The sequence below is a fragment of the Thermobia domestica genome, chromosome 1, assembly GCF_964235325.1.
Source record: "Thermobia domestica chromosome 1, izTheDome1.hap1.1, whole genome shotgun sequence".
Classification (NCBI taxonomy): Eukaryota; Metazoa; Arthropoda; class Insecta; order Zygentoma; family Lepismatidae; genus Thermobia; species Thermobia domestica.
Genome location: NC_137454.1, coordinates 248,795,087 through 248,820,648, shown reverse-complemented (window position 1 = coordinate 248,820,648; position 25,562 = coordinate 248,795,087). Strand labels below are relative to the sequence as shown.

Here is a 25,562-nt window from a genome sequence, read left to right as displayed (position 1 = left end):
ATAAATACATTCTAAATTAATGTCGTCGGTAATGTTAGAATGTTGGAATATTTGATCTGTGTAGCAGAGTTCATATTGCTGTTAAATCTGGATATTTTACGAATACAAAAATCACAACCGTCATGATAATTGTGTTTTTTACGACACCATTAAAACACCAAAAGACATACATGAACTAACAAATGTGTACCTCTTGCAACTGGCAACTCCGAACCAATCTTCAGAGTTCCGTACATCTAATGAATGAAAGACGTTTATTTAAAGATTTTTTAAAACCATATTACATGCAGTCATCATCATCATCATAAAGCGGTGATGACAAATTTATAACGCTTTGTGGGCCACAACAAAATAAGAACTATATTTGGGGACATTTTCTATTTTTCTTAACCCAACTCCTGAGATCACGTTCGCTGAATGTGAGTGAACATTTCTATGGGTTGGTGAGTGAACCTTTCTGCTATCCTACATTTTGTTTCATGTGTCAAGGCCAATTAGAATCTGAGCTGGAAACGTTTGAAATTATCTGTATGAGATCTAACTTTTCTGAAAATCAGCTTGGTGGTCGCGGCAGAATGAGCATGGTAACCAAACAAAATATTTTTATAATGAAAAATCAAGTCTCGATTCTTGTATATATATTATGATAATCAGCTACAATCTTTCTGTTACACATAAAGTGAACAAAGGACGAATCATATATTTTCTCAATTTTATTCGCTGGGCTGACAAAACATGCAGGCCTGGCGAACATACAAGCAGGCTAGGAGAGGAGGGTCATTTAGTCGCCCCTGATCATAGATATTCTGTTATTACTGACATGTCACTTGCGCCAAACTGAAATCACGAACCTAAGCTAACTTTTTTGTCTTGACGTAACAGTTTTCTATTTAGAAACTTCAATTTCAACCTTTTTTTTACTTTCCTCCACCTTTTATCACATCCTTTAGGATACAATTTCTTCCCAGCCAATGTTCTACTCAGTTTGTCTTCGTCTTTCTTTTTTAAGTTACAACTTATATTTCTACTTCTCTTTTTTCTACTTTTCTCTCTTTCTATTCCTCACACTTCATGAAATGAAATATTTCGATTTAACGTCCCACAATTATGATCATTAAGCTAAGGGAGACAATGAGTAAAGCAAGTGAATGATAATGGAAGACGTGGTGGAATGGGAATGTGGGAATAATCAAGAGTAGTCGAGAAAAACCCACGGTCACGATGTTATCCACCACAAGCTTACTTGACCGGGGATCGAAACATGTACCCTACTTACCAAAGGTAAGCACTTTATCATTGACCCACCGTGCCCCCTCCCCCTCACACTTCATTATTACTTTTTCGTTAGTCAGCAAATTTGGTCAATTCTTAAATCCAACCTCGTTTTTTTTTTTTTTTTTTTTTTTTTTTTAGTCGCTTTTACGTAGTCTATGTTTCTGCAACATAATATACAATATTGTTTATAAAACATTTTATAAGCCTTGAACTATTTATTTAAAGGCCCACAAACGAAACCTTGCTTTGTCTATTTAAAGACCCTTTTTTGGCCATTTCTGTCCTTTTTATTTCATGTTCAAAATAATAAAATTGTACAAATTCTGTGTAGGATATGTTGAAACTAATAGTAATTTTGATATCAGTATCCTTTATACCACTTATAATATATTTTCTTGCACAAAATCTTTCCCGATAACTAGAGAAATATTGACAAAATCTACAAATTACCTATGTACTCCGTTCTGTTTTCCACGAACGATTATGCCGTCTCTTCTTAGTAATGATGAATGACATAGGAGCGGAGCAATGAAACAAGTGTTAGCAGTGAAGCCACAGTAACTCAGTGGTAGAGCGCTTACCCGTGTGCCTGGGATCTCTTGTTAAATCCAAACTTGTATCAAGTCGGTTTTTTGGTGAACAATCACTGTGTGCGTCGGTTTTCTCGGGTTTCCTCTGTTTCTCCCTATTTTCCTCATTCCATCATTTGTTTTTCTTAATATCCGAGCATATATGAGTGACGTAGAACTAAAATAAAATGTTGATAGTATACGATTAGTCATTTTTGCTTCGACGTCAGACGATCATTCTCCCAGGCTAAGGAAGATGGTGATGATGAGGTAGACTTTAATGAGGGAACGAAGGAAATGGGAGATTCCGAGAAAACCCATGTACACGTTGTTTGTTTAGCACAAAGTCAATTTAGAAAGGTTGAGATTGGACCAGAGACTGAACACAATTAGTCACAAATTCATAAGTGTAAACGACAAACCATCGACTTCATGCTTATCTGTCACTAGTGTCTTCTCTCAACACTGTTGTCTTCTCCTTGCTTTCTCTGTTCTACATTTACAAAGAATACGAGCAACAACTTCTGACGTCATAGAGCATCCACTTGAAAATTACTAGTCTATGGATCAGTTTTCTTTTCTTTTTTTTTTCTTTTTTTTGGGGGGGAAGGTACGACCAAAAGTAAATAAAAACATTGATGAATATATATGTAATAATTTTTATGGTGTATGAAAATTTATCAAATATGCAATTAATTTTTGTTTAAACGAGTTGTGTAAAATATATTACAAGTACTGTGCGTCATTGCTATAGAAGAAGTGTCTATGTCACCATTGGAAAAGACGGACAACAATCAAGTAATCTGCGAGTTAACAATTTATTCTTTTTTACATATCCATTACATAAATAAATAAACACTGTTCTGATAGAATAAAAACAATAAATTTTCGGATGCAAAGGAAGATATACTTTCAGCACCATAAAAATTGGCTTTTCTTGTTTTCTCGAAAATTGCGCATGAGGGTTTAAAATTGCCATATAATTTTCTTCAGGTCGAGCTCCCTTGTATTTAAGCGGTTAGCGCACAAGCCTTTGGCGTAGGAGACCCGGGTTTGATTCCCTCCGGAAGCTCATGTAGTTCAGATCCCACGTTAAGCTGTAGGTTCCCGTCTCATATAGCCTAGCTGCTGAAAGGGACGCTAAACTGAAAATCAAATCAATCAATTCAAACTTCAGGTCAATGTGGTCTATCGAATGTTATATGTCTCATTCGTTATATACGTGTATAAGGTATTGAGCTTTTGAAGGTCAAAATTGACAATACATTTACTGTGCTTTGAAAATAATATTAACCCTTTAACTGCCACAATGTATTAGCAAAAACTATATCCCTGGGGCCAAAACGTAATTTTGATTTTTCTTATTTTATTTGAACCGATTCTGCGTACTGCATGTGTATAATCTTCGAAAACAAAAAGAAGTGTGAAGCATCCATAAGTGCCATGTGGCACAAATTTATAAAAACAGTGAGGCATAGCGTTGATGCCTCATAACGGTTAAATGGTTAAGAACCCACATTCATCACATTGACCTTCTGCTATTTTTCTGGCAACACCATAATCCCGTCTCAGTAGAATTTCTGTGATTTCTGATCAAAATATGTATACCTGGTTTCTAACAGGTTTCTTTTGAAACTAACTTAACATCATTCAGAAAGTTCTGTAGAGACTGAAACAAATGGTAGACTGATGGTACCAGGTCTGTGGCGTATGGTGGGTGCATAAAACCTCCCAGCCAAGTCCTCTCAATTTCTGATGGGTTTTAAAGGAATGTGCGGTCAAGCATAGTCAGCTGCTATAGGACAAACTTTGTATTGACCAGATCCAGCCGTTTCTTTTGAATTGCTAGATGCACTCGCTCTAATTTTCAACAATAATGATCCGAGCTTATCGTACTTCCTGGCACCAGCAGTTCGTGATGCACAATGCGCTTCCAATCCAGCAAACACACAACATAAGCTTTTTGGGCATCAGTGCAGGATTTGCCACGGACTGTGGAGCTTTTCCTCACTTCGAGCACGTTCTTTTTCACACATTGTTGTAGTAGATTATCCACTTTTGACCACTTGTGATCAACCGCTGCAGAAGTGGCTCTAGTTCGTTACGTTTCAATAGAGATTCGCAGATAGAAATTTGATCAAGTAAATGTTTTGAGTCAAATCATGTGCTATCCAAACATTGAGCTCCTTTTCGTAGCCAGCTTTCTCCAAATAGTCTAAAACTGTTTGCTGAGTGATGTCTAGAACATTAGCAATGTCATGACTGCTTACATGCCTGTCTTGCTCAACGTTTGCCACAATATCATCCATTTTTGCTGTGATTCGTCGCAGGAGAATTCCGAGGAGCATCTTGGTCATCGAAATTTCCGAAACGAAATCGACTGAATCATCTCTTGGCTGTTGCTTTTGATAACGTATCTTGTCCACAAACAGCAGAAACTTCTTCACAGGTCAGCGTAGAATTCGTGCATATACCGAAACAAAAAGGTAACCTATAACACAGTTTTGCGGAAAGTTAACTTATATTCACAGCGCAATATCTTACATCTGATTATAAGAATAGAAACAGTTTTTGCCCAACTACCAGCTTCAACTTTCTGCTGTCAGATGGCGATAAGTCTGACCCGCTGGAACACATATAACTTGAGATATGATATCTAACGCCAATTCGTACGCACAATGCTCTATACCTTTTAGACAACCTCATAAATATATACGTTATATCTTTTTAATATAGTAGAATTTGCTCTTAAATCTACAAACATTAAATAACTTCTAAAATTGAAATTTTTAAGTACTTTAATTTTTCTCTTTTCAAAAATATAAAGCTTATTCATCTATTAATTTTGAAATTCAGGTCATTTTGCAAGATCAAACGCTGAAGCTTCGAGATCAAGTGAGGGAAGTGACATCACGGAAGAAGATGAAGCTCGATCTTCATCAGATGAAGGAGATGATGATGAAGATATATGTACTTTGCTTGAAGAAATGAATGTCAAAGAAGTTTTTTCAGAGTAAGTAAAAATGTATAAATATTAATCCAAAATGATATATGGTACCATTAGAAGAAGTTCACTTGGTAACTGAAAAACCATGAACAAGCACGTAGGAGATAAACGTTAGTTTGGAGTTACTCTTTACTAGGACCCAGGTTTTGATGACATTATCATTGTTTAATTGGCGCAACGTAGACATTGCTAAACTAGTACAAAAATTCTGAACATCCTTCTCAGGTTTAAGAAATACATTCTTTTTGTCATTATTTAAATTTTTTATTTCTATGTCAGTTTTAAAATTGTAAGTCATTTAAAGGTCATTTTTTAATTTGCATATTTTTTTAAAAAAAATGTGTCGTTTTAGGACATTTAATTTTAAATTTTCCATGATTGTCATTTAAAAGAAATTTCTTAATTTTTTTTTCATTTACATTTCGTTGAATGGTTTTCGTGATTTCTAATAAGTTGAAAGCCAAACAAGCGTGCATGCTGAAAATATAAAAAGTTTTTAACAGTTTCCATTTTCTCGGAATGTTAATCTTGTGCTACTTGCTGTATTTACATACTAGCGCAACAAATCCTATCTGAAAAATCGCCAAGTGCAACATTGTAGAGTTTCTTAGTTTACAGCCCGCACAACACTCTAAGGCGAAGAAGCAATTTATTAAAATTGATTGTTTCGAAATGGAACAAAACTATCTCTTTTGAAAATTAACAATAAATACCGTATGCTTGAGAATCAATAGAAACTGACAGCTTAACTGTAGAGTTGGTACAGCCAAACAGTGTATTTTTGAAGATGACTCAGCACAAACATTTGCATCTTAGACCGATATTCATTGTTAGAAGGGTGTTGTTTCTGAAAAAAAATAAACACACTGCTGAACAAGACTGCACTTATTTAATATAAAAAAAACACACATTTACACGAAACTTTTTGATCTTCTAGCCAAGTGCAGTCTTGTTCAGCAGTGTATTTATTTTTTTCTGATTTTATTCGCAAGACGTTGACTGATTGTGTGTCGGTGTTGTTTCTGTTTCTTCTATTCGTGAGTTTAGATGTCGAGCGGACTTAAAATGCCGAAGATAAAGCCATCTGTAGTTGCTTATTTGAAACAGATTTTGCTGAAAGGGATACAAAATCAAATCAACTTAACCCAAACCAAGTATGTCAATGGTACATCTAGTTTGCTTATTGAAAGTTTTCTAAATTATACCTAATGATGTTTTAAATTGATTTTATTTAGTTTAATGAATAACATTGCTGAAATTTCGCGCCGAGAATCAAATCCTAATGTATTTTACTCTGTGCTAAGACGTTGGGTTGTTGTTCCTGTTGGTGTTATCATGGTATATTCAAATATCTTTTTCTAAGAGTTTCCTAACGCATTAAACACATCGTTCCTAATTTCTGTGCAATGAACATAGTCCAACCTCTGTACACGCAATATTTCAACAGCAACCAGATATTATTGTTCACGGAATCTGTCTTCAATTTTCTCGTATGACAGTCCTTTTCGTTCTAAATATTTTTTCGTGAATAACCAGATAAACGAATACAATTAAATTTCTGAATTGTATCATTTTCTTTATACACAGTGTGAAAGTATTGCAACAGTTGTGGAAACAAGTCCAAAAAGAAGCATCTCCAAGGATTCAGAAGCACTTTGAGATATTCCTTCAACAATTGGCAGACGAACTTCGAAGACGACAAGAGGAACAGAAAACTTTAGAAGAGGCACTGAGGACCAAGAGCGAAACACACAACGAAGAGGTACGATTTCATTATTTAGAATCAGAACTTCAGAACGTAGTTTTTTGGCTTAGAATCTCTTATTTATAGAATCAATTAAAAATTTACATCTTCCGAAAACGTTATCGGTAGTATTAGAATTATGATCTGTTACAGAGAAATTTGATTTCTAACAGAACTACGAAAAATTTACTTATCACAGGGCTTTTACACCCTCATTTATGCTTCGTGTTACACTTCTAAGAACTACGTACAGAACTGTTCAGATCTGATACAGGACTGTTACTGACACAATACTTCGTATATCAAGTTCTGCATCAGCAATTTTGCCAAAAAATATCCAATAAAGAAAATAAGAATGCGAAGCAGTGTTTCGACACTATAAGTATTCTTCTCATTAATATAATTCACTAGGAATGAAACTAAAATACGAAACTACTGTCAACCAAAATTTTTGGCAAACATTACAACTAGAACGGGCGTAACTGTCATAAATATCTGTGTCATTGTTAAGATTACTATATTGGTTTCACCTCTAGGAGAGCACGAACAATAATAAATACAGTCTGTTAGTTAACAGACTACTTTTTACATATGCAGTACAATTAAAAAAAAAAAAAAAAAAAAAAAAACTATATTGTAAAATTCTGTCTTTTAAGTTAGAGCTAAAAGATGGTACACGGGAATTTGGACTTTCTTATCACCTTTTATTATACAGTTTAAACGTCTCTTCTAATAGATCTATATAGCAGTAATAAACATTAAAGATAAAATATATAAGTTCCTCTAGTTTTTTGGTGGTTCGCTAGTGGAACAAAATGACCAAGCGACCTAGGGCGATAGAATCAAGGCTCTTGCGGCCAAGGTGTGCAGGCGTCCTAGAGAGGGGGATAAAACTCTGAGACCAGGCGCCTAGAGAATGGTGAGGTGTTTGCGAGGACCAGGCGTTCGAGCAAAGGAATTCTCGAGTCCATGCGTCCTAAAGACGGGCAAGGATATTGCGAGGACCAGTTCAAGCTAGGAAGCTATCAGAGACCAGGCGTCCTAGAGAATGGTGAATGATCATTCGGTGGAGATTGATGACTGTGATGTGTGGGCTTCTTTTATCCAGAAATATTGCTGACTGCTTGAATCTTCACTTTTCGATCATTGGCGATGATTGACGACGTCTTTGTTGGTGTCATCTGAAGTGTGTTTACAGCATCACATGTAGAACTTTGCAATATAATCTAGTACAATAAAAGTTTTAAATTAATATTGACAATGAACGACATACTTTTTATTTTACCGCATTAAAAATAAGTTTTTCTCGATTTTCTTCAAAACTACTAATGGGAATTTAGCCTCAAATATGTCACGTTGTTCGACTCGATGCAAGCTATCCATTGATATATGTACGAGGTTTGGACATTATTTTAGTTACATAGAAATTTGGAAGTTTAAGAATTAGTAACAATTTTGGCCTATATCTCATAAGCCATCTATGTATTATCATCTTGCTGGTGTCGTAATGAAGAGCTTAATGATAGCGACTTCACCTTTAGTTTCGCCTTAATAGGATTAGGAATTAGATTTCTGGGCTCCCGGCATCCCGGCGTCAGGTTAACCCGTCACATATGAAGGATCACAGTACTCGGGAAATTGGAGAGGGAGAAAACAATGGGGAAGGAAGGAAGCAGTCTGAGACCATTATGTTAGGTACCATTCCAGCATTTGGCTAGTGTAAATTAGGAAAATCCTAGGGCTAGAGATAAACAGAGACTGACAGTCTGTTTAGCGGCTGATAAAGAAAATCGTTTTCAAACCTGACAGGAATTGCTGCAATATGTGAATGCAAGTCCATCTCAGCAACCGAAAGACATTTCATGGAATGAATATTAGAGTCGAGTATCTAACGCGTAAATGTACTTACTTATTGCGGCGCGTAAATGTTATACGTCTTCAATAAGCTCAAAAATACAGACATTGAACCGAAGCGAACTGGGAACACATGATGTGGAAGAGAGGGTATCGTTTTCGTCTTTATTTCAATCATGCAAGGCGCCGAGTGTTCCGAAAGCCCTTATAATGCATTTTACTCCTTGTGAAGGGTATGGTTCATGCTGAAGTAGGTTCTATGATGGTGAGGGAGTAGTGTTTATCTCCCTCTGAGTTGGACCTACTCGTATAGGTAAATTTCAAAACGAATCAATCTGTTTATTTGGACATTCTGACTCAGTAAGAGTTCCTATTTCCGTAACACCATGATCAGCATGCAGTGGAAATACCCATTTTCCATGATGGGATCGTCGTGGATATAACACTCAAACGATTTATAGACGGTTTAAGGAACATTCAGGTGCCCTGTCACACTTCATTTAGCATGAGAAGTTCTGATATTTAAATCCAACTGAAAATCTGTGGGATTATTTGAAGCAGCAGAGGACATAGAAATAGGCATCTCCTTACTTTACTGGAACCACGAGATTTAATAATGAACGCAAGGATTGACATCGCTATGTAATCTCTGCAACGTTTTGTGGAGTCACTTTCAAACACATCCAGACGATTATTCATATAATATGATTTTCCCGCTATTATATTATATGTGCTCTACGGGAGGATGATTAACTTTGTGTCCAATGTGCTTATGTCAGTTTCCAAGTCTAAAGTAAACAAGTGTTTAAATTATGTTCTTACAACATTGTCGCACCTTACTTTCCAGAAGTCCAATTTGGGACATTTCTAGTTCATTAAACATGTTTTCTCCTCATTGCGGGCGTAAGTTTTAGAGTCTTGCTGGAACTTGTTGTTTTCAGTTCTGCATTATTAATTGATATTATACATATGGTGTGACATACTTTTCTGTCACCTTTTGGAGCTGAATTGGGGTCAATTTTCTGGTTTGTCGTATTTCTCTAAATCACATTCCCTCGTCTGTTGTCTTATAAATGATTTTTCTTCTTTGATTTGTAATGTAATATTGGATAGAAAACTTTATATTTTTTCAGAGTTTTGCTGATTTTTCCTTTGTGACTTGCTTTCCTTGAAAATGAAGTACTTTTACTCTTGCTTCTATCTCAATTGTAATAACGTCCTTAGATGAACTTATCCACCTTCATGTCTTCAAAATGTACAATAAATAACTGATAAATTATTTCTTCCAGTATCCGAGCTAGATAAACAAAGATACATTCTTTGAGCTATGTGAGAAATTGCTTTGAATTAAAGTTAATCGCGTAAAGATAGATACAATGATAAATTTAATGAAAGTAGCAGACATACGCACAACTGCATAGCAGCTATTGGAATATATGTAGCAGGAGGCGGTAAAACATATATAAAGGTAGCCAAGAAAGTTCTGTCGTTTTTTCACCCACCACTTTCGAACATCAATATATCACCTAAGACGTCCTGGAAGATCAAAAATAGTCCCCATCGGCATTGACAACCTTCTGCCAACGTTCTGGAAGTCCACGGATTCCACTGCGATAGAACATGATTGGCCGTGAAGCGAGGTGATAATCGGACGGTGCAATGTTCGAAAAGTGTGGTAGTGAAATGAAATGAAATCTTTAAGTTTTACGTCCCACGGTTATGCCGGTTAGGCTAAAGGAGACGGTGATGATAAGAGATGAATGAAATGGTGGAATGAAAAAAGTGGAATGAAGAAACGAGAGAAACCCGGGAAACGGTGTTTGTCCACCACAAAGTCCACACGGCGCGAACTGGGATCGAACCAGGGACCCCAAGCACCGGCGGTAAACGCTCTACCACTGAGCCACCGCGCCCCCGAGAGTATGGTAGTGTTCCCATCCAAGACGTAGAATGGTATCCCAGGTCATCCTAGTCGCAGTTCCTCACATGTCTGGCCACTGTTTGTCTCAATTGTTGCCTGAAGATCTTCATTTTGTACATGTGTTGGTCTTCCGGCACGTGGTGCGCTTCGAGTGTTTCGTCACCGTCCTTAACTTCATTAAACCACCGGTGCACTGTCCGCATAGTCACGACGCCCTCAGCAAAGGTCTGGCATATCCTCCACAACGCTGCAGCGGTGTTTGACCCCAGTTTGAACTTGTACAGCATACACGCCCTTATGACGCTCTGTGGAGGTCCAATGTTCACTCTGTCCTCACGCATGTTCACGGTGTAACTTAACTGCCACAACCAGGTAGTATGTTGGATATACCCACACCAACAACTGACCTTCGCCTTATCTCCATTCGCATTCAAATCACGGTGTGAGGGCCACTGGAACACAGACTTCCCAAAAAGAGACGGAACTTCCTTGGTTACCTTTATACTTACTAATGAAACAATGGTAGGTTCTGTGTATGTTTTGTTAACCCAATTGAGAATAATTTTGTGTTTCAATATTCCTACAACATATTCTTCGAATATTCGTTGTTCGAGTATTCGCACAAAATAATAACACAGACCTGCATTATTTCGGTTATGTCATGTTTTTCAACATTTGATAATGAATTCCTATGTATCTTGGTGCACTGAATCCAAAAATGATCGTAGTTTGCTTCCATCACGTTAGAATTGTTTGCAAATCGCAATGTGTCAGAATGAGTTATATGTCTGAAAACATCACAGATATGAGACGTACAGACAGATGTCAGGACATAGGAAATACCGCCATCTGTTTGATTATGTTGAAAACGAAACGCTGGCAGCATAAACCGGCCGATGGCAGCATTCGCGTCATTAAACGTGTTGTACACAAGGGCGCCCATGTTGTGGTTTCCAAGGGGGGGCAAGTATAAGCGACATTTCATATATAGTTTCAAATTTTGTTGTAACTAATGTAAAAATTGTATTGGGTTTTCGATATTCCCAAGTACAATTTCCCCTGGGGGGGAGCGCCCCACCTTGTCCCCTGATGGACGCCCTTGGTTGTACATTGCAACTGTTTGTGCTGGCGCAACCGTTCGTACGTATCCTCTGCGATCTAAAGTATGTGTCGGCGGAAAAAACAAACATACAGTGTTCGACATGGCGTCGAGAGGTTGTCAAACGTCTGCATATTCCTTTTGTTACATTTGTGGTGAGTTCATGTTGGCAAGGCAAAAAACACAGATAACAACGTTAATGCGACAAGCGTATCTCGTGTATTTTAGTTACAGAAAAACAAATCTGAGTTGCCTTTAAAGGCGTAGTAACCAAGTTTCTGGGCAACAAGAAGGATCCGAATTTCAAGTCCATCATTAACACTATGCTGCTGAAGTACGAAAAGTTAGGCTGTTCCATGAATTTGAAGGTTCATTTCCTACATTTACATTTGGACTACTTTCCTGAGAATCTGGGTGCTGTTAGTGAAGATATGGGTAAGAGATTCCATTAGGACATCCAAGAAATGGAAAAGCGTTACCAAGAACGACGGAATACAACAATGATGGCGGACTATTGCTGGATATTGCACAGAGATGAACCCAGAAGAGAAAACGCGTGGAAAAGCCAGAAACACAGCATTACTGGTCTAAAGAGATCGACACAACGACTAAACTCGTGAGTATTTCTTTTGTATTACATTCTACTATATTACTCCCATCTCTAAGCCACACAGTACCACACGTTCCATATAAGAAACGACTATGTCATTACGTCGCATATTTGTGATATTTTTGACATATACTCGTATTACATTTGCGTATTATGTATTTCGACATATATTACATTTGCCATTTGCTGACAAGTCGGACGTGATGGAAACAAACTAAGGTCCTTTTTGGATTAAGCGCACCAAGATACATAGGAATCCATCATCTAGTGTTGAAAAACAGAACCATCGCAGGCTAGTGTAATTCGAATAATTATTTAAACAATTTATTCAAAAGAAGCAAATTAGTAAATATTCGGAAAACGAACCATTATTCGAATAAAGAAATAATTGTTCGAATGATTATTTCAATAACACACAATGGTTCGAATACTAGTTATTCGAATAAATAACACGGACACAATGTTGTCCACCAGTTTCAAACCAGTGATTCGAATACTGGTTTTAAAATAAATCAAAATAACTATTCGAATAATTGATTTAATAACAAATAATGGTTAAAATATAAGATATTCGAATAAACAAATAAATTTACCAATATTTTTTTAAGCCACGATTTTTTTTCAGACTGAAATTTACGATATAAATCATATACAACTAAAATATAAACGGGATTTATGATGAACACATATAGAAACAAATTAAGATATACATATAATAAACACTGTGCACTCTATTACCACAAGTTTTCAAAAGGGATGGAATTCAATGAAATTTCTATTCTTATTAAAGAACAAACACCTCGTCCAGTTCCTTTCTAGATAGTAAAGTGTCAAGGACCCACGAGACGCCACGTTGGATAGAAACAGCTATGCTCTGTACTTGAAAAGATCAAAAACACAAATCCGTATTCAACATTGGGGGGAGGGTAAGACCGTTCCCATAATCTTTTTTTTTTTTTTTTTTTTAAGCAATGTTCAAAATATTAATGAAGTTGAAAAACAACGCTGTGGAAGGTCAGGAGAGCAGAGTTGTCTTTGACATTGGGAGGTGGGCAGATTTGAGGTTTATTCTGGGGGAACATCAATTTCATCTCACTTTTCTTTGTGGTAATCGAACACAAATCATCACATTTCTCCCCCACCCCCCAAAAAAAACACACATTTCAAATCGGATTATTGGGAAGGAACAGTTCCCCCAATTAAAAGATTGGAGGGGACACGTCACCCCTCACCCCTCTGGGATTTGCGGCGCTGGAAAAAAATTAGAACAATCTTCCAGGAAACGCAAGAAATTCGTCTTCCTACCTCCCTAATAAATTTAACTTCTTGCATCCCAAACGCCACTATTTTCAATAGCAATTGGAGTGAGAACAAAATTTTCAAGAAAGTGGTTGTATTTTCTTTGCTTTTTTAAAAACAGTTATTTGAATAACGTACAATTATTGGAGTACTAGCTAATTGACTATACAAATAATTTGTTTAAAAAATTCATATAATATATGTTTGAATATTAGTTATTCGAATAAGTATATAATCATACAAATAATTGTTCCAATAATTTTATCAGGACTAATCTGAAGATCAAAGCAAGATATGTATATTATTCATATACAAATAAAGCAGAAAATGTTTTAAAATAAGTATAATTCTATCAATTTGATCATATGACTGTTCATTTTACTTGCTGATTAGGTTCGACGATTGTTTGAAGAGATGGAGGCTCAACTAAATGAAGAAAAAGAATCATTGGCTCAAGAGGTAAGATGTACTTTCATTAATACATAAGTACAATTTATTCAAACTTCATTAAAGAGATTTTTAACATATTTTCTACTCAGAACTCATTTAATTTTCAATATGTTATACGCTAGTAATTTTAATCCCAGATATACGCGTTGACATAATTTTCTCGATGGGTGTTCACGCTTTGCTTATAAGATAAATCACATAATCTTGTATTATAATCTTTAAACCGATCCAAACTAGAAGCTCAAACAAGGTAAGAGTTGCAGAACCTATGTAAGGGGCCAAAGGCTACTATAATATCATAGAATGAACTGTAAAATTATTTTTTGAACTGAAACTCATTTAATTTTCAATATGTTATACGCTAGTAATTTTCATCCCGGATATAGGCTACTATAATATAGAATGAACTGTAAAATTATTTTTTAAACTGTAAAAGCGTCAGATTTTTCTTTTTTTTTCTTTCTTTCAATTTCTTTTACCATGATTGCCTAAGCTTGTATTGAACAAAACGCAAACTAAACGTTGAGATTTTGTTCTTCTATTTCAAATGTTTAGCAATATTGGCCAAAGGAACGAGACAGAAAATATTAAAATAAATAATGATTAGAATCAACCTTTAAAAGATTTGACATTACGTTGCAATCACGTAATTTGAAGCTGTCTGTAGTTTATATGTAATTGTGTAGCTTGACAGTGAAATTTCGAAATTAATTTCTATTCAAAAATTCAGGATATGCTTGAGAGTTGATACACCCATGTAGTCTGCGCCCTATGATCCTGGGAATTCTATGTTCAGACATGGGGAAATACCACTCTTGTGTTCGCATTTCAATACTGAATTCTGAAAATACTTATTAAGAACTTTCTAAGTGAGAGATAGTTTTGAAGTCGGTCTATTTGTAAGTAAGTTCAAATATATCGAATGATGAAAAAACAAGAATTTCGATTTTATTAAATTATATAAATTAATTAGCATTTAATATATTCATAAAACTGTGATTACTCCCCCTATAGTTCGTGATTTCGAATATCTATCAAATATAGTACACAAAATACACATATTTAAAGACACTTCTTACCGTTTCATAGTAATTCTGAATATATAACTATGCAGGAAGTGTGGATCTATAATGTATTGCATAACTTACTAACAATAATTTCAATCCAGGACAAAAAACAGTCTTTTCTGAAACAGGCTGTCTGATTGTACTCAATTACTGTTCACGGTTTCGAACAATTAATGTTATATAACACTTATCTTTTACGGTAGGAAGTAATACGTCAAAAGAGAAACGCGAAGGCCAGAACCTCTCCGAAATTCTCGAATGTATTTGTATTTTAAGTTTGTCAACAATAATCCCTTCCATATTTTTGAAAACAACCTTTACCGTAAAAGTCAAGTGCAATGCTACGTACAAAGTTTGGTCAGGGAAGGACAGGTTATACACAAACGATTATATGTCATTTTGTTCATTTTAAACTATGAATAGGTGCCATCAGTTCCATTTTTCCAGTATACGTAAAATCGGGCTTCAGGGAGCTCTTCGTATAAAACGCTGAAATTTTATACGATGCAAATATTGGTAAGGGAAAATTATTTGAACTACTTTAAGATACCATCAATTAACAGTGTTGCCAACCAACATAAATTTATATTTTTTTCAAATATCACTACGTTACCTTATTACATTTCAAATTTACGTGTTAAACGAAAAGTAACAATATCAGATTTATTATTCAGTATTCTAAATTAAGTAAAGATTATTTATTCAGTAAGAAGACAAAGCATAAAAGATTCAATAAGGCAGAGAGCGATATTTAGTAAATAGGAAGTCTATCCAAATGTTTCTGTGATACTTATTTGAAAAAAAAAATCAATATTTGTTTTCAATTGTTATTCCATTATCCACAAAAGAAGTTGATGCTTTACTATTTTGAGCAAAAACTTTTATGTCGCGGTGGTAATTCAGTTAGAGAAAATATTTATAAGAGACGGGGAGATTCTTATTCTCTCCATGTAAATTCAACACTGATAACAACATTAAAACAACAATTACACGTTAGCGCTTCATTATGTCGATAGAATTATACTCGCATTCAGATACGAATATTAGTAATATCTCTTAACTGATAATGGTGGAAAACCTAGCTCTTCCTAGATTTGACATTGTTTTCTTTTGTATCTTTTAATAGGAAAAATGGAAGGAAAAACGAGCCAGGAAAGATTTAGAAGAACTGCTACAGAACAAGGATTTTCAGATGCAAGAGCTGATGAACCAGCGCCAGGAATTAGCAGTGAGATTACAAACTATAAAATCCAGCGAAGTGGAGGCCAAGCAAGAGAACTCGAAACTACTCAAAGAGAAGGTAAGGAACTGAAGATAAGCTGGCGTATTTCCATCTCGTGATGCAAGTGAGATTAAATTGAAAAGGGACGCACTAATTTAATAACGATAATTAAATGAACACATTGCTGTCATTACGCACTTACGCACAAAGCAAACTTGGAAGCTAAGATAGGAAAGCGGTTTACCAAGAGCCTCCATTTTTATTACAAGAAAGACTGTGACATCTGTCGGAAGATTACGAAAATTAATTCCTGTTCCCAGTAACGTGCAATTGAAGAGAAACTATTTTAAACTTCGATTATTAAATAATAATAATAATAATAATAATAATAATAATAATAATAATAATAATAATAATAATAATAATAATAATAATAATAATAATGGATTTATTTTGAGTGCTGCGAACAACTCATAGACAAAACTACAGCTGTTGTAAAATTCATAAGATGTATAAAAAGTCTGCTAAGAAAAGTAATAATAATAATGAGTTGTAAGGCAATTAGTAATTGAGTAGGTTAGGTCCCTTGTCAGAATATATATAAATTTCTTAAATTCGAAATAACTTTCCAGTCAAGGTTTAAGTGAGAATAAAGTCCTAAAATGCCATTTTTAAAACATTTTTGACTGAGTTTCATTAAAAGAGATTAGTTTTACTTCTTAAAAATTTCAAGAACATAATGCTATATATCACTTTTACTGTTATATTGTTAAAATATACTGGATATATATATATATATATATATATATATATATATATATATATATATATATATATATATATAAAAGTATTATCAATGATTAGCAGATAAAAATGGGCATACGATAACAAAAAAAGATTGTCAAATTATATATATATATATATATATATATATATATATATATATATATATATATATATATATATATATATATAGATAGATAGATAGATAGATAAATAGATAGAAAGTTTGGGTGATTCCGGACAGTCGCTGAATCCGGACATCCTAAGCTTACGATAATACTGTTCTTCTCATGTGTAATGTGGAGACTTGTGATGCCTATTTGAAGCACTGTACCTTCCTATAGTTCAATGCTGAGTAGGAAGTGCAAAGAGTGTTATACGTAGTTTCGACGGTGAGGGAAAGAAGAAGAAACAGGAAAGTTCATGCATGTTTTTTGACCTGATGTAACTTTTTAGTGGAATATGTTAAGGTTTTACACAGAAGTGGTTGTCAGCAAATGATTAAGTAAGACATATATCGAAGCGGAGACCCTAGTTTACTCGTTACATATTGGAAGAATTCTATTACTTTGCGAGTGCCTGCTCAACGCGTGCTCAAGTGTACAGTGCTTAAAACGGGCAAATTCGGACATTTAGGGAAGGGTGAATTCGGACACGTTTATTACGTTACGCTGAATCCGGACAATGTGATTAATGAACTAAGAGGATTCAGAACATTCTCTCTTCTCTCACTTTTCATGTTTATGAGTGTGAAATTGTACGTGAAGTCTATTGCTTATATCTAGCGTCTATTCAGTTTGCCATAAATTGACTCCGAGAAATCACCAGGAAAAGCTATAAAATTATCTTAGGATCTACAAACACAATTAAATTACAAAATGCTAATCATAAGGTGCTCAAAAATTGTACACTACTATATTCCCATTTGATCCGCAACAAGTTCGGGAACATGAATTTCTTTTGTCGAATGAACATGATCCGCCAGTAGCTGGAAACAATTCCTCTTCTGTGTCATCAGACTCATCCTCTCAATCGCCTTCAGAGTCCTCAGTTAAACAATTCATATCTTTTCCTGCTGTTGCTTCTTCCAAACCCACATCCCAAAGGACATGTATTGTTAAAAGATTAAGTGTCACGAATTGCAGTTAGTTTCAAACTGTTTCCCCAAACACAAATCGAAGGTATGGATGAAAACAACTGTGGATTTTGTGGGGAGAATTATTATGCACATCATCAAGCAAATACGATTCCTGGGTGTCCTGTGCTGTGTGTAAGACCTGGTTTCATGAAAGATGTGTGGCAGGTGATAAAGAGCTGTATTTTACCTGTGGATGATGTGTCTGAATTATGACTAGTGCTTCACGAAACTGGCAGACGTCATTAACGTAAAAAAAAATAATTAAAAAATAAATTCTAGTCTCACTGCACACTTATTATACATTTTACTAATAGCCTAGTTGTTGCTAGCAAAAAATAGTAGTACAATGTAGTTATAATAGAAACAAATGTGATTACTATGTTTAATTATTAAACACTATAGTGGTAGTTACACTACTGTGCATTTAGCTTACAATTTCAACAGTAATTAGTATAGAAATTGCTATGTTCGTAATTTGTATGTATTTATCATGTATTTGTATTTATATTCTGTACTTATAATGTTAGAATGTTAGTGTAGCAAGGTAGTAAGCTAAAATATACCTATCATGTGTATATCTTCCTTCAAAGTTCAGTGTCCAGAATCACCAATCTACTGTCCAGATTCACCCTTCCAAATTTGCAAATCAAAGATTTCGTCAACTTTCAGAAAGTTATTATTTTTTATTTCTTAACATGCCATTCCAAGAAAACTATTTCAGTTGTACAGTACATGCATACCAACATATCATGAAATAATGTGACGAAGTATTGGATATTTTTGTTTAGGGGGTAGCAGTAAAAGAAAGAAACATCAGAACTGTCCGGATTCACCCAAACTTATCCAATATATATCTATCGATATATATATACCAATCGATATATCTCATTAAACAATATCAAAATATTCTCATCGAGTTTCGGAAATCGAGAAAATCGACAAAAACGATTCTTTTTCGGAAACAAAAATCTGACGCAGAAATCGTAACCACTATGCCTTCCACGAATCACATGATTTTCGCGTTCAGCAAGGCCATCGGCCGCCATACCTGCTCTGGTTGTGTACGTCGGTTAAGTCCTCGTACAGCAATTGTGCACACAATCGTAATTTATAAATTTTCTCTTTTAATCCTCCTCCTTGGTATAGCATTACTCACACACATTAGTGTTTATTTTCAACTTCATGTGCCGAAGTTTAGATACCAATGTCTCTCTCTTTTTTTTTTTTTTTTTTTTCCTTTATGAGCGAGCATCCCGATACAAGTAGTTATATTTACTGTGTGGTGAAACCACGGTTGGTCAACGAAGAATGGTTTTGTCGTCTACTATCAGGTGATTGTCATAACCTTCAAAACCAAAACATAGTTATTCTGTATGAGGATGAATCATGAATTGTAATTTAGATTTTAAAAAAATACTTACGTCACTTGAAGTACATGATCATTGATTTAACCATAATACAACCTTTATTATCTGTTGAAACGGATGCTGCCTTTGTAACTTTTTTTTAACTAGTTCAGGTGAACGGGATCAAGCTCCGGAAACATGTTTTCATTTTTTCTCTCTTTTTAGTTCTTCCTTTTGCGTATGCTAAGCAGGAAATACATCATATCAAGCGAATTTGCGAAGTTACTTAGACTTAATGTTACGAGTGGATAAATTTAGCTAACATTCACTAGACCAAAGGAAACATTTATTAATTTTATTGTATTTGATATGCGACTTCTTTTTCTGTTGTAAATGTGGATAATGGAGTGGTTTCTATATTATTAAAAATATACATTCTAAACTCATTATCTTGTATTCTCTTTTCTTTGTTGGTGCTTCAAAGGAGGATTTAGAATCTCGTTTAGAAGTACAACGAAGAGAAGTGGAGGAATTACAGCACGCTCTTGATGAATTACGAAAACAAAGCAAGTACGAGAAAAGAAGACGGGCATCTACTGCGTTTCACATCTGCGAGGGAATAGCACTGGAAAGAGAAGGTATGTTATTACTTTCCTTATTTTGTACTTAACAGCATTTAGAAAGAAAGAAAAAAAAAACATGCAAGAGTTTGGCTATAGAAGATGATGTTGCTCTAAGAGATATAAAGGTTAAAAAAGCAGTTGATATGGATGTAGTTGCTATGGAGCTATAGGTTTCACTTTAAATTGGGCTACAAATACTTTTCATTATTTTTCGGATATATACACTTGCATATATACGAGGGGCAGACAAAAAGTTTCGCTGTAACTATTTATTACCACAATATAGATACACATTCACTCGATCGCCTTCAAAATAAGATCCTTGAGAACACACAGACACATTTGTTCCGACGCTCCTGCCATTGCTGGAAACAGCGCTAATAGTCTTGTTTTGATATGTTTCAAAGTTCAGCCGTCGCGTTGGTTTGGATGTCTTCTACAGTAGCAAAATGGCTCGAAGAAACGAACATTTCCCTCCTCTACTAGCCTCCCTACTCACCGGATTAAGCAGCAGAGGATTTCTGGCATTTGCCCAAGATGAAAAAGGGCCTCAAAGGTAACCGTTTTGCTACCGTAGAAGGCATTCAAACCAACGCGATGGCTGAATTTTGAAACATACCAAAACAGGATTATCAGTGTTGTTTCCAGCAATGGTAGGAGCGGTGGAACAAATGTATGTGTTCTCAAGGAGCTTATTTTGAAGGCGATTGAGTGAATGTGTATCTATATTGTGGTAATAAATAGTTACAACGAAACTTTTTGACTGCTTCTCGTATATATATATATATATATATATATATATATATATATATATATATATATATATATATATATATAATGTCACAATAGTTCATTGTAAAGGATAGGTGTGCTTCATGGGCATATTAAACTTGTAATATACTATATCTATTTACCTATGAAATTTTCAATTATTAATGTAAACTCTGGTAAAGACAGTAAAGAGGATCACGCCATATGGATAGTCACCGCTAACGTTACCGTTACCCGTAAACATATTGACGTACTGACTTCATTAACGAACTCGGATGAGATAATCGCTCTAACTGTCTGTTGCGGAGAACAATCAAAAATTTGCTTTCGTTCAACAGTCTTTTTTCAAAAAATATCATTACGTTTTTTTCTACTTTGCTTTTCTTTATACTTCTGAGTGCTATACAAAAATCGTTTAACTTTCAAACGACGAAAGCAGAGAATAAGTTATATTTGTCATTGAGAAAAATCTCAATTTCAACGGATTTAGACATTGCATACCGAAAAAGTGATTTTTCGACGTCTGTTCGTCCGTTCGTCCTGATGTATGTACACTCATGTCCAAAATTATTGTCGCAACTCTATAAATATATTGTTGTAGGAATATAATTTGATAACGAATTCGTCTGGCATTTCTTGTAATGTTAGTATCTGTATAATCGGCAAAGACATGTATGTGGCAAATTTCATGTCAAAAGAGCAGTAAATAAGAACAATAAAACAGATATAAAACTTTCTTGTCCATTTACCAACATTTTGTTTTACTCATTATAATTTTCGTATTTATAATCCGTTTCCTATAAAATTTACCACAAATATACATTTTTCGATTATACACATAGTATCAGTGTTAAAAGTGCCCTGCAAAATCATTATCAAATTATATTCTTACAAGAAGACAGTTATAGATATGCGACAATCATTTTGGACAAGAGTGTACATTCGCTTAGACGCCATACCGTGCTACGTATCAAGACCAAATGTGATGATCCAGAGAGATTTTTCGAATTTCTTCCGACTACTAAAATTAAGAGTAGTTTGCTGAAGGGTGAAAATCAAAATTTATGATTTTCTCAAAAACAACTGTAACGATTTGGTTTATATTTTCATATATTAAATTTTCAATAACAACCCTATACTGTGATATAGACTAAGCCATATCTCTGGGAAAGATCCACAAGGGGTAGTTTACTCTTGGGGTGATTTTTTTTTTTTTTTTGGACGAGTTTCCCAAAATCGATTCAGGTGATTTCGTTTATATTTCATAAATAAACATTTCATTAATGATTTGATAATATGACATAACTCATTTGTCCTGAGAAAATGTATGAGGTTTAGTTTATTCTTGAAGATAAGGTTTTCGGAAGAGTTTCTCCAAAACGACTCAGACAATATTGTTCATATTTCATAAATAAATATTGCATTAATAACCTGACAATATAATTGTCATTTGTTCATTTGTTCTGAAAAGATCTTATGAGGGTATTTTATTTTGAGAAGTGTTTTCTTTGGGCGAGATTTTCTGAAAACGTCTTATAATTTTGTTCGTATTTCAGAAGAAAATGTTTAATTGATAACTGCAGCATACCAAGCTTTAGTTTAAGAAATTGGAGCGAGAAAGTTTAGTGTGGTGGTCCATACCAACATTAGTTGTTGCCCCCGAGCCTTCGGCCAGCTGTACACTATAGATTAAAATTGTGCGTATTTATTTTCTTAAAGAATTTTTAGTTGTTTCAAAAAAAAAAAAAAAAAAAAAACAGTGTTTACATTTCTATGTATTTAAGCGAACCGTTCAAACGTAGTATCTTTTTTTGTCAGGATTTTGCTAATTGGAGTTGATTCGCTGGTGCTCTGAACGCCCCAAATATTAATGCTTAAATCTAAATAAGGTTACAGTTCTTATCCTAATTATAGTAGCGAAGTACGTTCATCTCCATATCTTCGCTATCTATTTTGAAATATTTTAACTCGAAACCACACAGTTTAAGTGGCAATTTAATCGTCACAATATATGGCTGTAGAATTACACAAATATTAATGCCAAATACACAGATATTAATACAGCCCTTGTCCTATTTTGAATTAATTAAATTGAAAGAATACAGCTTTCAAGTTGCATTTAAGTCGTCATAGTACTTAGTTTTAAATCGGAAAAATTGCCCATACGCTAGCAGCATCTATTGGCGGCAGGCAAAGCAGGTAGTGAGAGTGACATATATTAGCGTGACTGTTTACTATGAGTAATTAGGGTGACGTAAAGACTGAGAACGTTGGTCTTTTATAATTATGAATGACATTTTACGCACTTCATGTTAATCATTTATAAAGTTGTTCAAATAATATCACATCCATTAGTTTCTTGCTTCATCTTTTTCCATACCATATCTTCCCTCAAAGAGGGTGTAGCCAGTAAGTTATTCATGTTTTTTTTTTCAGGAGACTTTTTTTTTGTACATCCCAAAAGCAAAACCAAATGTTTTCTTTCAGAATATTAATCTGAAATCATTAATAGCTCACTTTACATACTATGGTACATACGTACATACATATAATTATAATTATAATTATAATTATAGTTTCAGTATACTACCATATTAAAACACTAGTCTTAATAGTTCGTGAAGTTAAAATCACAAATTGTAGGAAATGTATCAGTAAACTATTCATAAGGAAACAAAAAAATGTTTATGAAATTCCATTTGTTTGACTTTACGTTTATTTGAGTATAAGTATTTTTTTTTTTAAAAAAAAAAAGAAAAGTGAAAGAAAAGAAAAGAAAAGAAAAAATAAGATCAGACTAAGATCAGACTGAAATTTAATTACATGGTAATAAGGTAGCAACTATTTGCATCGAGCTATAGCAGAGCCAACAAGAGATGGTCTCTGAAGTTTCTTACCACATGCGTTTGGACAAGACAGACCCTACTTTGGAGCTAGTGTTACCAACCATGGTCACTCTGTCTTACATCATTAATTAAATTGTCATTATAGATGCACCGTGACACGTGAATAGTGGCAACATCACTGCGAGCTATCAGAGACCTTCTCTTGCTGGCTCCAATATAGCTACATAAGAGTAAAGAAATTGATAATTAATTTTAATATTAACTTGTTGAACGTGGTTTATTTACTTTTTAAAAAAATCTTTCACATTCTATTATAACCATTCTTCATTTGCTCTAGGTATTAAACAAGTTTAATTAATTCATAATAGACAAACTCACAAATCCTATTTGGGGAACCAGGAAATAGTTTAAAGACCCGAGCTCCCACTTGGAATCCTGTGTCTACACCCCTGGGTATAACCTTCTATTGAAGAGATTATTAGTCTTAAATTTAGATTTTAGAAAAGTGGGAAAATTACAAGCTGCTGAGATAGGTCTACTCTGAAACCAGGAGCGAGAAGTAACTTTTCACATATGTTAAAAAGCAACTCATTTTTAACAACTACCTGTAACCACTACATGTATTTACAAGCATGTTAAGTGTAAATATTTTTAAGTGTCTTTATAAAACATTTTGATTTACTTGACAATTAATTTGTTATGATCTATGTTTCACTCGTAGGATTAGTTCGGCAGCTTCATCTCCTGCGAGCTATTAACACAACGTTGATGGATGAGAAAGATGCACGTGATATGAATCAACACATGCAACATAATCTATCCGACAATATCAGGTAGGTCTTGTCCATATAAAATGTATTTTAGCATATTGTAAAGTTCAGGTGCAGGTGAAGGTAAAGCATAGGTAGAGCAAATTACAGTCCGGAATCGTTTTCTCCCGCTATCAGATTTTATCACAAAATTCCACTATAATACAAATAGATACAAATTCTCTAATGTTTGAGTAAAATAGGTATTCCTTTGACCTGACAGTCTCAGGAAAGCTACGTGAGGAGGGGAGGACACTCAAAGCTCCACTGCAAGCAGAAAGGAGTTAGAGTCCTGATAGAGCTCCACTGCAAGCCAAACTTGTGTTATGATAAGGAATCTTCCAATGCTCCACTGTAAGCAGAGAGAGAGGTAAAGGTTCCCACAAGACTCCACTGCAAGCCAGGAGGAAAAGAAAGCCAAGAGCTCTACTGTAAGCTAGAGGCTTTGAGTTTAGATGAGGTACTTCCTTGGCTCCACTGCAAGGCAAGGAAGGGGATTTGACCAGTCAGGGACTGGACTGATATTTGTCAGCGTTGCCAGACTGACAGCTCGGAATTATTCCAAAACCTGATCGAAATTATGCTAAATTCCGGTAAATTATGCTAGATCCTCATAATTACTTAGGAGTTTTAAAAGAAAGAAAAAAAACGAAGTTGAGATACGATAACGTAACTTCAAATACGCAAAGCGCAAGAATGCGTGGATAGAATTCACTACTTCACGCACCAAAGATTTAACTTAACTAAACTAGTGCAGTCGTTGCCAGACTCAATGGCGTATATATCGTATAAATGAATACAAAGTCTTTGTTTACATATTTTGAAAGAAAATTACTGTACCTCGCAGCATAAGCGGAGTTGGGAATTGACTGCTGGGGGGGGAGATGTTTTGTCGGTCTCGGGCCTTTTATTTCAGGAATAAAGATGGTCATGAAGTCAGAAATAAAGATGGTGAAGTTGTCAAAAAGTTGGGAGGAGAATGGCCCGCATAGTTTCGCCCATGCCTCGCAGTTAAAGATTAGAAAACCCTGGGTGGAGCCATCAAAGAAAAAAAAAAAGCCCAAAGCCGTTTCTAACTTATTTCGGAAAAAAGACTGGCTCTATGGTTTACCGACTGTATGAATCAGTG

At 34.8% G+C, this 25,562-nt stretch overlaps 1 protein-coding gene across 1 annotated transcript in view; it reads left to right on the top strand.

Annotated features, from left to right (window-relative positions):
* Window positions 1–25,562, top strand: part of LOC145694996 (EF-hand calcium-binding domain-containing protein 4B-like) — a 132,514-nt gene that overhangs the window by 49,684 nt on the left and 57,268 nt on the right. Inside the window, exons 3-8 of the mRNA XM_081771826.1 lie at window positions 4,701–4,857; window positions 6,439–6,613; window positions 13,772–13,837; window positions 16,022–16,195; window positions 19,869–20,022; window positions 24,346–24,457. Of these exons, the coding sequence (XP_081627952.1) occupies window positions 4,701–4,857; window positions 6,439–6,613; window positions 13,772–13,837; window positions 16,022–16,195; window positions 19,869–20,022; window positions 24,346–24,457 (838 nt within the window). The remainder of the gene's footprint in view (window positions 1–4,700; window positions 4,858–6,438; window positions 6,614–13,771; window positions 13,838–16,021; window positions 16,196–19,868; window positions 20,023–24,345; window positions 24,458–25,562) is intronic.